This window comes from Micromesistius poutassou, assembly GCF_964030765.1.
Source record: "Micromesistius poutassou genome assembly, chromosome: 15".
In the NCBI taxonomy this organism is placed as follows: Eukaryota; Metazoa; Chordata; class Actinopteri; order Gadiformes; family Gadidae; genus Micromesistius; species Micromesistius poutassou.
Window position 1 is genome coordinate 5,025,752 of NC_140285.1, and position 16,422 is coordinate 5,042,173.

The 16,422-nt window shown below is 48.2% G+C and overlaps 1 protein-coding gene across 1 annotated transcript in view; it reads left to right on the forward strand.

Annotated features, from left to right (window-relative positions):
* LOC311359743 (uncharacterized protein) overlaps positions 1-15,522 on the forward strand; it is a gene marked incomplete at both ends in the record, with an annotated part of 31,619 nt that extends 16,097 nt beyond the window's left edge. The window contains 6 exons of the mRNA XM_084479790.1: positions 902-1,063; positions 3,966-4,212; positions 5,621-5,677; positions 9,902-10,047; positions 11,392-11,775; positions 13,357-15,522. Of these exons, the coding sequence (XP_084335916.1) occupies positions 902-1,063; positions 3,966-4,212; positions 5,621-5,677; positions 9,902-10,047; positions 11,392-11,775; positions 13,357-15,522 (3,162 nt within the window). The remainder of the gene's footprint in view (positions 1-901; positions 1,064-3,965; positions 4,213-5,620; positions 5,678-9,901; positions 10,048-11,391; positions 11,776-13,356) is intronic.
* Between the last annotated feature and the right edge of the window lie 900 nt (positions 15,523-16,422).

Consider the following 16,422-nt stretch of genomic DNA (forward strand, 5'->3'; position numbering starts at 1 on the left):
CATGTAAAGCATGACGTCATTTCCACTCTGATTCCAATGCCTCGATCTGAAGTTACGACCTGTTGTTTTGTTATCCTGTAGGGATGTTGGGAGACTCAAAGAATTGTTCCTCGAGTGATGGAGACTAGATAGAAGAAGGACATGTTTCGTCAACAGGGTTGTGGCATCTCGTGTTCCATGCAAATAGACCTTTTGCATTAGGGAAAATGTCTGACTAGGTTCTGAGATGTGTTCACAGTAGCAAGGAGATTCATTCTGAGAGAGTGTCGAAAGAGACGGAGAGTAAAAGATGGAGAGGGATGGAGAGCGGGAGAGGGAGAGAGAGTGAGAAATGGAGAGAGACATTTATTAATAGGGCATGGGTTTAAATATTAATCCTGGTGTTTTGACACAGGCTAAACAAGAGGTGTTCTGTTTTTACATTATTTCAATAAAGCTACTTTGGTTGAGGTCACATGACTCTGGCTAAGCTGGCTCAAAGCGCCTGGATATCTTGTGCGGTTTGAATTTAATTGAGGTTATATTTGGCTTTCACACTGCTGTTTGAAGTCTGATCTGAAACATCCAGTCTGTATAGTGCTATGCTGGGGCTGGTGCTTTTTGAGGTGGAGAATATAAAGTTTTGATGTTGCTATATTATTTATATTCATAATTCAGGCTTTTAATTGTCTGGATAAAATAAAAGGATATACCCCCCACATACAGTTCAGACTTATATTATTTGAGGCGGAATCTCAAATATGACTTAATAGTTCCGTTTGAACGTATGTTTGTGCTCCACGAAGCTTCAGAACAACAACCCTTAAAGTACCAAGCCAGAGACACGCTGGAGAGAGAGAGAGTCACAACAGACCAATTAACTCATTCATCCATCCGCCTTGCTTCCCTCTCTCGGGGTCAGCTGACTGCAGCGGAGAGCCGTGATAGGCTGAGGCGGGTGGACTCCAACAGGAAGTCGAGGAGCTTCAGCAAACAGCCCAGCACTGGGGACTACTACAAGGCCCTGGGCAGTGACGCGCCGGCCCAGCACCCTGGGAGCAGAGACATGCCGCCAAACGAGGAGGTGAGCCCACTGGCCTCCTGCTGGGTGTTACTGACCCCCACCCCAGCCCCATACCGTGTTATTGTGTAGATAGAGAGATAGATAGATACTTTATTTATCCCCGGGGGGGAGATTATTAAGGGAAATACAGCGTAACATAACATGAGGAGAGGGGAGGGGAAAAAAAATTGCATTATTATTATTATTGCATTTTATAAAGTTGTGTTAAATTAAATTAAATTAAGTGTAATTCAATTATATTCAATTTGATTAAATACAATTTTCTAAAATTATATTGTTTTTAATTTTCTAAAATGATATTGTATTTCATTTTCAAAAAAAACATTTTATTTTATTTAATGTAATAAGGCTATTTTTATTTTATGTTACCCAATTCTATTTATTTTTACCATATTTTATAAACATTTATTTGATTGTACTTCTTTTTCCTAACTTACATTCTATTTCATTTCATTACAAACTATTTAGTTCAATTGAACAGTATTATTATATTATATTATCATAATAATACCAATACGATGTATAGAATTGAATCATAACCATCAGTTATACTCACCTCAATACAGCATCAAAACAATGTCTCCAATAAAGGATATAAGACATTGATCATGCAGGTAAATAGTGCTGTTTACTATTATATGAGACAAACAGCCCTATTTGCCTCCACATTAAACTGCTCTCTGGAAGACAAATGGATAACTCTTCTCTGACTGTGTTTGCTGTTGTCCTGATGCAAACTACACCCTCATTTCCCTCGCATGGCCCCGCCCGTTGTGTCAACCCAGGGCACCGCCGATAAAAGTGGTTTCAGGCGGGCTCTGTGGACGCTAATCAATCAAAATAATGTTCTGATAATGCGTGGGTTTACTGGAGTCACTTTGAAAAACATTTTGAAGTGAAACTATATGCATCAATTCATCAAAAAAAAGAAAATCCCATAGCAATCTTAACCCTCTTACACAGGTTAAACTTTGGTTAAAAATGAGCAAATCCTTCCCAGTTAATCTTGAGACGGTTGACACATATCTCCACACACACACACACACACACACACACACACACACACACACACACACACACACACACACACACACACACACACACACACACACACACTCTGTGGCCCGGCGGCTCCTGGGTGGGGGGGGGCATGTCTTCTGTGTTTTCCCATCATCCCCCGGGTGTCATGGTGGGAGGGAGGGGAGGGGAGGGGTGGGGGGCCGCTCTGGGAGCAATAATCTCCACTGAGCCAATTAAGACCCCAGCGGGAGGCCCCTCCCTCCCCCTCCCTCCCTCCCTCCCTCTCTCCGCCCCTCCCCCTGTCTTGGAGGGGCCCCCCCCCCCAGCAGATGGCCGCGGCTAAGCGGCGGCGCGTGCTGCTCCGGCACGTGCCGGCTCTGGCCCTCTTGGGACCCCCACTCCCTCTGCCCCTCCCCCCCGCCCCTCCCTCCATCCCCCAGAGGGTTAGACAACGGCGGCGGGGAACCACAATGGCCGGCACGCGTCTGGAGATGAAAAGGCTGAGGGTGTGGGCGGTGGCGGCGGCGGCAGCGGCTGGGTGGGGCAGGGGGGGGGTCTGGTTGTCAGGTCATGGCCCATTAGTTGAAGAGCAGCTGTTTTATTGGCGCGTGCAGGACGCATGCACCGGTGGGGGGGTTGGGCCGGGGTGTAGGGTAGAGTAGTTTAAAGCACTATCACTTGCAGGGACAGATGGCTGCGTCCTGTAAGCCCCCCCCCCCTTCCCCTAGAGACCCAGATTAGAGGCGTATTAGCTGCCGTTGTTAAGGGGGTGATGTGGAGGGCCGGACATGACTATACAAGATGATCATAGACTAGGGAAGAAAGGGGAGAGGAGTTGCGTCTAATGGGGTCTTTATTGTATCAACGCACGCAGCTGTCGTCCCCCCCCCCCCCCCCCCCCTCAGTGTCCTGTACGCTGAATCCCGCCCGGGCTCCACAGGAATGTCCGGGAGTGGTAGAGCCAGGGGTTTGTCTCACACAAGGGTTCTTGTCTTTGCGGGTTTTTAATATTTGTGAAAATATCTCTCTGTAATGTTATCTCTGATGTCTTATCATATGTTTGATATGTTGTTTTGCACATTTATATTTGAAATAATTCTGCATATAAAATATAGAAATATAAATAAAATATAATATAGAATAATATAATATATAATATAAATATATTATATTTAGATTTTCCAAACAATCCAAATAATATGAAAAAGTGTCTCGTGTCACTTTTTTTTCTTACAACAGACAAGAGTGTTGTTGGCTCAAACCTCTGATAATATGAACGTTAATTTATTACTCTCCTATGATTGAGAAGCAAAACCGTTTTCATTCTCTGAGCGATGAGGAAAACGTTACCATCCAATTTTAAATCCAAACTAAAATTAGTTCTGCTTAACAAAGTAGAAGTAGGAACTTCCTTATCTGGAAGAGGCCCCTTAAGATCTGATGGACAGATCTTGCTTTGAGAGCAAAATCCCCAACCTAAATCAACCCCTAAGGTCTTGATGAGGTCTTCACATCCAAACTGTCAGTGTGGGATTCTGCTACGGTCTTCCTTGTCTCCCAAGGCAGACTTTAGATTCATAATCTAAACTGTGACTATCGCAGACAAGCTCAAATCTGGGGCAACAGTCGCAACAGCGACCAATCGTGTTGATGGAGGTGAGAATCTGTAAGAGCAGGCTAATGGCTATACAATGGAACATAGAAGGCTGGATCTGAAGTTCTGTTAGAACATAGTAGGACTGCTGGAGCAGAGGTTCTGTTAGAATAGTAGGACTGCTGGAGCAGAGGTTCTGTTAGAATAGTAGGACTGCTGGAGCAGAGGTTCTGTTAGAACATAGTAGGACTGCCGGATCTTCCTAACCACTTCTGCATTCCCACTCAGGGCTCCGCGCTATTGGAGGAGCCTGCTCAGAGCCCCGCCCCCGTTCCGGAGAATGGCACTTTAGAGGGTGTGGCCCCTCCCCCGCCTCCTCCTCCACCTCCTCCTCCGCCTCCTCCCCCGCCAAGCAACGCCGTGCCGACTCCGCCCCCTCCGCCACCGTTGCCCGCGGATACGCCCTCCGCCGCCAAGTCGCCCCGAACTACAGGTGACGTCGAAGGGGCCCCGAGACGCTCCTCCTCGACAGGAAGTGAGTCACTTTCGTTCTCTCTCTATCGCTCTCTCTCTCTATACATCTCTTTGTGTCTCGCTCTCTATGTCTCTGTGTATCTCTTTGTCTCTCTCTCTCTAGGTCTCTCTCTAGGTCTCTCTCTAGGTATCTTTATGTGTTTCTATGTGTCTCTCTCTATCTCTCTGTCTATCTATATCTCCCTTTATGTCTCTCTCAATGTCTCTCTGTGTCTCTCTCACTCTCTGTGTCTATCTATGTCTCCCTTTATGTGTCTCTCTATGTCTCTCTATGTCTCTCTGTGTCTCTCTCACTCTCAATGTCTCTATATGTCTCTCTTTATCTCTCTATCTCTCTCTCTCCCTCCCCATGTCCCTCACCCTCTCTCTGGGTCTTCCATTAAGACCCAGAGTCTTCCGTGTAAGCGGGGCGCTGGGGGCCCCGGGCCGTGACAGACCCGGCCTCCATGGTGTGAGGGTAGGCTAGTTCCAGAAAGCCCTGCTGGTGCTGCCTCATGAATGAACATGATGTTATCTGACTGGGCGAAGAGGAGATGGCTCACGATCCCAGGGAGCTGATTATCTATTGATGGCGGCCGGGCTAGCGTTACCCTGAGAACCGGTTTAGAGTTCTGCTATTTCCCTAAGTGCCCCCCCCTTCCCGGCGGCTGCCGACGGACATGGGCTAACGCTAGCGATGCACTACGTGTTAGACGCACGCCATGGCACGGGCGGCTGGACTAGCGCGGCGCGTTGTGATCGTACAGAGAACATGCGTGGAGTTCCATCAAAAGCTGGGAAAAATATATATTATAGAAAAATAAACCATGAACGTTTAGGAGGAGGTTTTGGTTATGGTCATCTGGGTTGATTCCATCTTTCTGTTCCTGGTGTAGGAGTGTGTGTGGATTATGGCTGGTTTAAGCAGCCTCACCTGGCCCGAGAGAGAGAGAGAGAGAGAGAGAAGCACCAGGCCATGTATCATCCTCATGATACATGTAGGAGATCTGTCTCAGAGTGTGTGTGGTGATGGCTGGTTGAACCCACCGATTCCTCAATTTGCAACAGGTGTGTCGCCTCACCGCGTCCAATCAGACTTGGCCAGGTGAGGCTCAACCAGTCATCCACACACACTCCCACATACTGTAGGTCACCTGGCTCTATTCCATCATTCTGTGGTCTACTGAGTAAAAAAAAAAAAAAAAAAAAGCTTTACAAAACGTCCTTTTCACCATGTGGAGAAAATGTCTTTCACCTCAACACAACCTTCTTCTCCTGTCTTTGTCTCCCTCAATGCCCTATCGATATCTGTGTTCCTGCACGTTACTCCCTCCTCCACCTCCACCTCCACCTCCACCTCTTCCTCCTCTGGGGCCGCTCACTGGCACTTTCCTCGCCGTCTTCTTCTTCGCTGGTGTTCCCCCCCCCAGCTGGGGGTCTCCTCTCCGCCCGCGAGGCGGAGCCTGGGGCGCTCAGGCAGATGAAGAGTGAGTATCTTTCCAACACACACCGCTTCCTGGGGTCAGAAACTCCCCCCTCCCCTCCTCAGTGTGGACCCTAGTGCTGAACGATTCGTCGAATTGAAAACCGACATTCTCGATGTAATACAACGCCATTTGCAAATCATAAAGGCTGTGAAAGCAAACCCTTAAAAGATTATTATTATTTTTTTTTCAATAATTCAATAGTTAAATAAAGATGTTACATGTTATCAATTCATCTCAACACATAGGCCTGGCCTAAAGCGAAGAAATCGCAACATTGGTCGAGATAATCACAATTTGATTATTTCCCCAAATCGTTCAGCCCTAGTGGACACCCTCCGGCCCTTTTCCACACACATGTGCTGCCCTGGCTAGACTCGGTCTGGCCCGGCGCGGCTGGGATTTGCGTTTCCATTACAACAGGGCTACCCGCTTGAACGCGTGTCTTAACTGATGCCGCGCTGGTGTTGAGTTGCAACAACCCACCAAAATTTTGTATTTAGTTTTGCATTGTGGCCTGGTAACAGAAACTCATGTCAACGCGCCATGGGTAGTGAAAAAGGGCCGCTTTGTATTTCCTTCTTCATAGAAAACAAAATACTGTTGGGAATTATGGCCAGCATCCTGACCCCCCCCCCTCCTTCCTCTTCCCCTCACACCCCGTGTTTAATTGTATGGCCTCTTACAAACTCATTAGCGTTTTTACATTTACAACGGTTAAATTGACCCCCGCCACCTGAACGGCAGCAATAAAACTCTTAGCGCACAACTTCAGTAAGATGACCACGGCCCCTCATTTCCCTGTTTAATGCAGCAGAAATGACCGACTGTTATCGGACAGGCAATTAAGGGGTCGTTAAAAAAAGGACATGCTGTGCTGGCTTGGCAGCCCTAAAGCGTCCACATCAAGTCTCCGCAGGATGGCCGCGGGTTCATTGAAAGCGGTGCCGTAAGGTTTTCATCCCCCTAAAGAGCCGGTACTGGCATGACGCCAAACAGCAGTCCTCGCACAGAGCCGGGTTTGTTAGCAGGGACACTGTTTGCCGTTTGATTGCTATTCATTAAATGTGTCCCTACATTGCCAGGACTCCACCCAAGTCTATCTCTTAACAACACAGCACACACCCAGAGCCCAAACACCGGACAAAAGATAGCACACACACACACACAGAAACACACATTCATGTGCAAAAGTTTCCTGATGTGAAAGAGTGCGAGCACTCGGGTACTACTCTAGCTGCAGGTGAAAGGACACTGAATTAGAAAGCGATGTTGGACATTTTCAGTTGTTTGCAGTGATGACGGCTCACCAGGGGAATATGAGAGCAGGTAGGACAAAGGAATCTCAGTCCATAGCAGACGAAGGCCTTATCTTTTTAGGTTGTATTCTCTTGTGTGGTATTTTGTTGAACCTACTTTGTTTGAGAGCTGGTAGATTGATATACTATAGATAGAACAGCAATTTTTGATCTTGTTCGATCCTGTTTGAATTGTAGCATGAATGATGTTTTGCAATTCAAGTTGCGATGTGTAGGGTCTACACACTGCACCCCTCCCCCACCATTCCCTTTGCAATGACGTAGGAGAAGCTATGGGGGCCTGTACTGTCCCAGAATGATGTCATCACAGCAACAGAAGCCAAGTGGCAAGTGAATAGGTTTAGTTTTTAGACTGTAAAAATATAGGCCTAAAAGAGAATAATAAAGCAATTGTGAGTTTATTAATTAAAAACGTGTCTTCAGCAGTGTGCAGTGTGTCCATTGTGGGCTACTGTAGAATAACACTGTATATTCAGTGTTATACCTCGGTTTTAAGACAAACTGAGGCTTTCTTGACTAACTTATTTATGTTATAAATAGACAAACATCCTCGGTGTAAATCATGGCACAATTCAAACAGGATAAATAAAGTTAGAGAGATAAAGTTCTGCCTCTCTGCATTGACTACCGTACATATTTCTTCCGAAATGAGGTCTCATTGTGGTCCATCGGAAGGGGAGGGACATAAGCGCTCTATAGTTGTGCTTAGACACACTACATGTAACTTTAGACAGATAAAGAGAGAGAGTGAGAGGCTGATCATTGTCTATTAGTGTGTCTGTGTGTGTGTGTGTGTGTGTGTGTGTGTGTGTGTGTATGTGTGCGTGTGTGTGTGTGTGTGTGTGTGTGTGTGTTAATTCCTGCCCAGATTGCCAGTGGCTCTGTGTCACAACCAGTTAGTGGTGATTCCTTTAGATTTTCCCCCAACTGTTAATGAGTCTCTTCTCTCCCTCTATCCCTCTCTCCCTCTCTAAGCACCACTAGGATACTGGCAGGGTAGAGAGACAGAGGGAGAGAGAGAGAGAGAGAGAGAGAGAGAGCAAGAGTTTGAAAGAGAGACAGAGAGCGAGAGAGAGCGTGTCAGAGAGAGAGAGAGGAGTGGCGAGGCGGCTTTATGTCGAACCAGATTACCGCGGTGGCGTCGGCGCAGACATTTATTTCCGCGGAGGCTGTCAAGTGGCCCTCACTGACAAGGAGATGATTGATTGATGCAAAGGGGAGCATGAGGACTAAGTGAACGGTCCCCGAAAGGCATGAGGAGTACCTCTGTTCAACAGGTGAGGGGCGAGCCATTGAAGTGTCGTGAGCGTGTGCGCCTGTTGTTTTTCCGTTTTTTTTTGTTCCATAAAGATTAGCGAATGGTTAGAATGGTAAGCTTAAACTCTGCTGCTATTGTCTGAAGCGGCCTGAGGATAATCTGTCAGTCATGTGATATTTAAATCACACACTCCTTGTTCAGCATGCTAATTTCATTCATGACATGTAATAAGATCACAGCTAAGATTTACTCCCCGGTGTCCTGTATGCGTAGTGTCTGATCTATGGTGACGCTTCTCGATAAACCTCCCCCCCGGAAGTCTTCGATTTAGTCGCTCTATACAAAGGAGACCACGTTTAAAACAGTTTATACGCTGCGTATTAGGCTGTGTGCTCTCGGTGTAAGAGTGGGCGCCGGTGCTCCTGTAGTGTTATTTCCAGTTGGTTGTGTCGGTTAATGGAGACGGTTCTCTCGTTACCGCGGTGAAAGAGACTGCGTGCCATCACTATCAGGGCCGGCGGTCGTGAGGTCATCCAGGCCGCTCCGACTGCCAAGTACCAGCCCAGGGTCATTATCTACCAGCTGACACATGCTGGTTATGGGTGGGTGGATGCTTAGGGGCTGTGGGCTGGTTCCTTCCGTCTCAGTGTTTTTGGACAGACATCTTTGTTCTTTTAAATGTGAATCCGTTTTTCACCTGAATATTTTGTGTTTCAGATAGGCCAGGCTCATTCTTACCGTTCTAATTAAGATTTATTTTAAGATTTGCATTAGACAAATTGAAGCTTACACCATACTGCTTGACACTTGATTACCTCCGCTTTCATACTTCTCTCACAGTCACAAAAAAAACACCGGCTTGTTTCGGTGTTACTAAAGGCACCCTAAAACGCCTAGCTGCATTCCCTAGCTGGCTAGCTACGGACAAATTGATGTGTAGGTCAGGACCCCGTGACATGATGTGTCACGCGTCCGATTATCAATTAGGCTCAAATGTTGGGTCAAAGAGTCAGCGTGTTACCAGGGAGACGCAGGCCGGTCGCTTTGGGTGGCCTCTCCGGGAGAGGAAGGTGGACCCGTCTATCTGTGGGGTCAACGGGCTCCAAAGGCTTAGTGTAAGAACATGCATAGTATGAGTATCCTACGCTTGAGTGTCCTGGAAATGTTGATGATCTTAATTGCCTTTTGTTTATCGCTGTTGCCGTAGTGAAGCACATGCCTCTCCCTTCACCCTCCCCACCCTCGCAATAGCAAATGGCCTCTCCTCCAGCGCTGGCATTACATGCAACCCTACCAATACTGTGGAATGAAATATTTAGCACTAAACTGCCACCCAACTCCCCTCTCTCTCTCTCACTCTTTCTCTCTCTCTTTGTTGCTCTCCCTCGCTCTCTCTCGCTCTCACTCTCTCTCCCTCTGTCTGTATCTCTCGCTCTCCTTACAACTCTCTTTCTGCACCTCTCTCTTGCTGCTTTTTCTTCTTTTTCTATCTCCTTCTTTATCTACACACCTCTCTCTCTCTTTCTCTCTCTCCCTCTCTTTCTCTCTCTGTCTCTCTCTCTCTCTCTCTGTCTCTCTCTCTCTCTCGCTCTCTGGACCCGGACGTCGGCCTCACTGCTGCTGCTCCTCTTCTTCTCGTCATGTCCTCAGGCAACAAATCCTTCAACATGATGTCCCCTACGGGAGACAACTCGGAGCTGCTGGCGGAGATCAAGGCTGGGAGGAACCTGAAGCCCACCACCCACAACAAGGGCTACACCACCGTCTACACCAGCGGCGGGCCCCCGGGGACCAACGTACGTACAGGGCCGGACAGCGGCCCCTGGGGTCTGGCTCCTCTTGGGAGACTAGGGCTGGGGACCCTGCTTAGGGTTAGGGGTTTGATTTCCATGCTGTATGTAGAATGTATGTTCACTCATGTTATTGATTTGAGATGTTTCCCAATGTCGTAGTGTCATTGTGTGCGATTGTTTCTGGGAGTAGAGTCTGGGCGTTTGGAGAAGGGATCTCCCCTACGTGTTGATTCTCTCGCTTCATTTAGACCTCTGAGCTGTGTGGTGTCATCACACAGGAGTCCTAAAGGGCTACTGTTACTCTGCTGTTGTGCTTTTGAGCGGGGAGATGATCGGCTACTGACTTTTCAGCCTTTTCAAATTTCTCTGTAAAAAGGATGTGTGTTTTCAACCGATCAATCATGAAGGTTAAACAGAATAGCAATAACAAGCAATGTTATATATATATATAATAACATTGCTCATCATGCAGGTTATTAAGGACAATGTATATGCACATGTAGAAAGGACATAAGGTCATGTGCTTCCGCAAATTCAGCCAATCACAGCTGTGATTTCATAACATCACACGGGAGCAAATATTTGGCCCGGCCAGGTTTTAGTCCATGTAAGAGACCCATCACTGAAACTGATGCTCACTGTCGCTCACTGTGACTTTGTCTTGTGAGAGCGGGTCCGCCAGACAATTTTGTAAACCAGACGTTGTTCAGCTGTCATCGGAACCATAGATAAACATCACCCTGGTAAAAGAGTGTGTTATATATGGGATGTGTACACTCACTCCCAGAGTGGTCATTGTTTCCTGGGATCCAATGGGGGCGGACTGTGTTTTCACAGCCTTCTGCCATTTAAACACTATGACAATGTAGCCACATTCAGTGAATGATTACACAACGCCATGGCACAGTTTGATAAGTTCTTGAAAATTGTTATGTTTGAGTGTTCAACAGAAGCGAGAATCGATTTCATCAACATTTTTGAATTACACACAGGCGTTACACCGGAGTTACACCGGAGTTACACAGGAACTACACACTGAACTATAACGACAAGTTACACAGGAATACCACACTGGAAAATATCAACGTCATCAATCTGAACACGTCTCAAGAAGTCTCATCCATCTGTGTATCTCATTTGACAATCTGTATATTTTATATCACGTGCATATACATGGCACAGTGCCCCATGCACAAACCCATACCACCCTACCATCACTCTCCCATCTCTCATCATCATCATCATCATCATCATCACACACCAGGTCTATGTTTAAATGTGTCTTCTTTCACCTTTGACCCTCACTACCCCCTAACCTTGTGTGTATCTCCTTCGACCACCCCACAGGGAACCCCCGACCCGGAGCAGGATGAGGGCACGGAAGCTACTCCCCCGGAGCCCAGCCCCCCAGCCGCCAGCCCCCCACCGCCGCCCGCAGTGAAGGCTCCCACATCTCCGCCCGCCACGGCTTCCACCAGCCCCACCCGAACCGCCAGCCCCAGCCCCTCCCCCAGTCCCACGGGCTCGGGCTCTGGCCAAGGCCGGTCCTCCCCCTCGGGCTCCGTGGTCAACGGCGGGGGTGCGGCGGTGCGGAAGACCAGCCTGGCGGACGTGGAGGCCATGGTGCCCACGCACGACGAGCAGGGCAAGGCCATCCCGGAGTGGAAGCGGCAGGTGATGGTGCGGAAGCTACAGGCCAAGGTGCAGGAGGAGGAGGAGCACCGGCGCAAGGTAGGCACCGCTGGACCGCTAGCGTGCTCCGGAGGGGGGGGCGGGTGGGGGGGTTGCTTTGGGTTTGGTGTGTTTGTGCTGTGTGTGTGTTTTTGCAGTGTGTGAACCAACTATCTCTTGCTTGTGTGTGTCTGGAGATTCTTCCTCTCCTGGAGGTTTGCACTTTGGAGCCTGCCCGCCCGCTCTGGGATTTTGTGATATTAGTAAAGTGAGTTGAAGGAACATTGCAAGGATCTATCGTTCATTTAGTTCAGGACTATTGAAATAATGAGTATGAATGTGTGAATTTGACATTGACATTGACATTCAAAGCTTGAATGCTTCTCCGTCGAATCTCTGGATTAGGTCCGTTTTCGAGAAGAATGCATCTATACCCGGATTTGGCTTCAGAATAGACGGGAAATGTAGTTCTGTGTCTTACAGCATGTGCTGTTGTGTGTAGTTCTGGTCCGTCTATTCTAGGGGCATGACCTGCTGTTTTCTGGCTGCGGCGTTTCAACAGGCAAACAGAGTTCTGTGGTTTCAGAGGATTCCCATAGGATACACATCCGATGTCATTGATTAAAAAATGAATAATTGATCTCAACAGATAATCATCTGCAACAAAGATCCCCAAGCAGTTGGATGGGTCTCATTGTTCCCCTACTGCCCTGAGGGTTGGTCGCTACAATGCAGTTGCAGGATCATCTGTTGGCTGGCAGGCACGCTGCGTTGTGGATCTGTTAGCAGTTCACCTGAACCATGTACTATACCTCCAACCCCTCATATTCACCCTATCCCCAATCATTGATCAATACTTACCCAATATGGCATTGTAGTAGGCCCACATACATTCCACGGAATCCCTGGGGATTTGACGTGATGGCAGTACATGTTCCTCTGCATGGTGTTCTTGTTTATGTGTTGCGTTGGCGGAAGCCAGTTTGAAGTGCGGTGAATTGAAGACTTGGAGACGATGCCCGCCTCAGCGTTCACCCCACTGGACACACGCCTAGTGTGGGCCAGCGTGCGGTGAGAGGGGCTTTCAAATCCAAGTGGTTACATGCCGATTCAGTGGTGTGATGCCAGGCCCCATTCACACTACCACTAAACCATGATAATAACATCACAAATAAGGCAGGTATATAACACACGCAACCTGAACAGGTTGGGGAACCTGTGATGTGTTAAACTAAGCTAGGAATTAAATACAGACCAAGATAATGGAATAGGCTTAAACAATTGAGGATTAACAAACTAACAACGTAGATTTACCGTAACTGGGACATTAAATTTACTGCAAGCAGATCTAAGAATGATCTGCTTAAAAAATCTCAAAAGCGATTGAAACATTTTCCCCTTACTTCATGAGGGACAACGCTTTCTTTGTCACCGTCAGCCGGACACTAAAGGGGGCTGGTATGAAGCGCGCAATGAGGTAGTGCCATTGCACCACTAAATCCATGTAAGCCCTGTCTGCAGAGGAAGATTTGCTCTGAAAGTGTGTGTGTGGTCAACACCACAGCCCCAACGCTGAAGGAACCTTCCCCTTCCTTTTTTTTTCTTCTCTTGTCCTCTGGTCTTCCTTGATCTCTGCTTTAGTTTGCCGCAAGTGGGCACTACCAGCCCCAAGAATGGCACTACTCCCATGTCCACAATGCCATCTTGGGCCCATTCGGCGAGCTGATGACAGAAGCCGACCTCGTCCGCATTGAGAAGCAGATTGAGAACCTGCAGGTCATGCACAAGGTCTCGGAGGTGGAGAAGGAGCTGGAGCAACTGGAGCGAGAGCTCCAGCAGCTCTTGCCAGTGTCCGCTGCCCTCAACCAAGAACACTTTTCGGTCAATCCAAAGCAAGTCCACGGACAGGCTGAGGACCTCCCTGCCTGGTGCAGCAAGATATCCATCCTCCTGAGGAATATGGCTCTTCTCCTTGCCACTCTAGGGGGCAAAGAGATAGACGTTATGGATATCCTGTTATTAGAGGCAGCTTCCTCAAAGACCCAAAGTCCATCGGTGCAGGACGGGTCGGTCACCATCGGGCCGATAGGCCGATCCCAGTCCTTCTCAACAAGGGAAGAGGTTGAGAAGGAGATCAAGCAGTGTGGAGTCTCTGTGAAAAACCTCAAGGCCAATTATGAAATCCAGAATCCAACACAGGTCTCAAATAACAGCCCCAACAGGGTCTACCAGCGCAAAAGGTCGCTCCCTGTGGTGAGTGAGGGCAGCCCAGCATCAGAATTGAAGTTGGAGGATGCCCTACCTGCGTCCCCGGACAAAGTCCTTCCATCACCGTCCAACGGAGAATTGCCTCCTGCCGGAAAATCATCCCTACCTCTTGTGGAGGAGCCTTTCATCCATGCATCTACTGCTCCTCTGACATATCCTTCCTCCGGGGTCATGGGCTCGGCGGATATGGTACAGTTCAGTCAGGTGTTGGCCGAAGACCCCATTCTGAACAATGACCAGTTAACGAGAACGTTGGAGGTGCAGACTGATCTCAGCTATGTGCAGGAATGCATCGAAATAAGGAAGGAGAGGATCGTCTTCTTGTTCCTCGAACACTGGAGGAAATATACCCTCTCTGAGTCTTACAGGCCTAAATACACTGGCAGAAGGGGAACCCACCTGGAAGTGGGGTTTGACAATCACAGCCAACTGAGTGGGCAGTTGGATGGGGAAATGCAGAGCGAGGACGACAAGACCCTGCACTTCATGAAGTCCAAGCAGGTGGTGGGGAACCTGATTGGCCACTGGCGGACTATAATGAGCCAAGTGCCCACGCGGCAGATCCGCAGGCTCAGCCGCGCGCAGATGATCTACTGGCCAGAGCACTTTTTGCCGCACATCAACGGATCCCCCGTCTCCTACGAGAGCCTGACCCTCGACCTCTTCATGCTGGGATACTTCCAGCTCCTGGAGATGTCCATGTCTCGCGGCGAGCGGAAGTTCCGCCACCTGCTGTGCTACGAGATGTTTGACCGCCTGGGCAGCCACCCCTGGGAGGTGATCCGCCAGTTCCACCGGGAGGTGATGGGGGACATCGAGAAGGGGAAGAGAGACTGGGCGGAGGGCTTCGAGGACATAAAGCTCAAGTACTTCAGTGACTCCGTGAACGAGGGCGGCATGTTGACCGCTACTCTGATCGGCGTCTCTCCGGAAATGGCCGTGTTGTCGGGGCCGGAGGTGCCCCCGCCGCCGCCCTCACATCCCCCACCTCCTCCCCCTTCTGCTCCCCCGCCTCCTCCCCCGGGAGCTGCTCCGTTAACCTCCCCGTACAGCGCAGAACCGAAACCACGTGGCTCTTCTGCTCCCGGGCCTCCTCCTGCTGCCCAGGCACCCGTACAAACGTCAGCTGCCAACACAGGGCAGCCAACACCAACCAAGGGGGACGTAAAGCCCGCAGGTGCGACCACAGGTGTGCCCACAGTTGCGCCCGCTTGTTCAAATGGAGTAAGTGCCGCACAAAGTGAGTTGCCCACACCTGAAACGACTGAGCCATCCAAGTCAAAGGAACACAAAGATGGGGAACCGCAGACCAAAGCGCAGAGCTCCGCTGGGGTTCCGCCGAAGGAAAGTCTGCCTGTTGCCGTGCCGACCGTAGTGGAACCACACGTTGATAAGCTCCCACCGAGGGAGGAACCAAACGAAGACTCGATCAAGCTGATCTATGAGCTGAAGGAGTTCAGCAACGAGGAGATAATTCGATACATTGACCGCAGCTTTGCTTTCTGGAAGGAAAAAGAAGGCCAGTTGTTTGACGTGTGAAAGTGAAAGAGGCAGTGGGGGATAGATTTCAGTGAAATGTCCAGCTGACTGGCTGAACAAAGAGAAAGGAGGCCTGTTAGCGTTCGGGTCTGATGTAATAGAGGGGGCTTCTAGGTGAAGCTAGGGTGTAGTGAGGCAAAGGCCATCCGCTCACGGAGCTGTTGTGCGGTTCTCATGTATCTGAATGTAAATCCATTATCTGTCAGGTGATGAATGTGCTGGAAGCACTGGATTTTAATTTCATGAGACTAATGGTCTTTGTAAATACATTGTTTCTTATGGTATTTCCAGATGTTTGCCATAAAGAAATGCAAACTATTTTATATAATTTTATAGAATTGAGGTATTAGGATTGGCATTATATTAATTCATTTTCAATATGTTGTTTTAATGAGATATTACTACACATGAAGGAAACGAGGATGATGTACACCACCAGTGAACAGGGGAACCATTTTCTTAATGTTGGCTGTCATATGCTAGAGGTAACTTGATGTACTAAGGTAAGGAGAAATTGAGTAAGCTAAACCCAGGAGGGGTTACTCGCAGTGCTTATTACTGCATGCCCTGAAAGTCAAAGAAAGTAGGTCTTAAGTGTCAGGTTTGTAAGAGTTTAAGGTTACATCATGGCTCAGAGCCCTCGTTTTTGTAAGTCTGTGACATCATGTTTTTGCATAAATAGACATGTTCCTTTCAGTGCAGATTTATTTATCATTTACTTAAGAACTGGAGACTTTTTAAACTGACATTGATGTGTTTGTACTTTTTTTGAGACTGGCGTTCGTAATATAATGTTCTGTATTTAATGCTTGTTCATCACTGAGTTTCCCCCCTATAACGTACTTGCTACAAATAAATTCCAAATTTATTGAGATTTTGACTGCTTTCACTCCCTGTTTT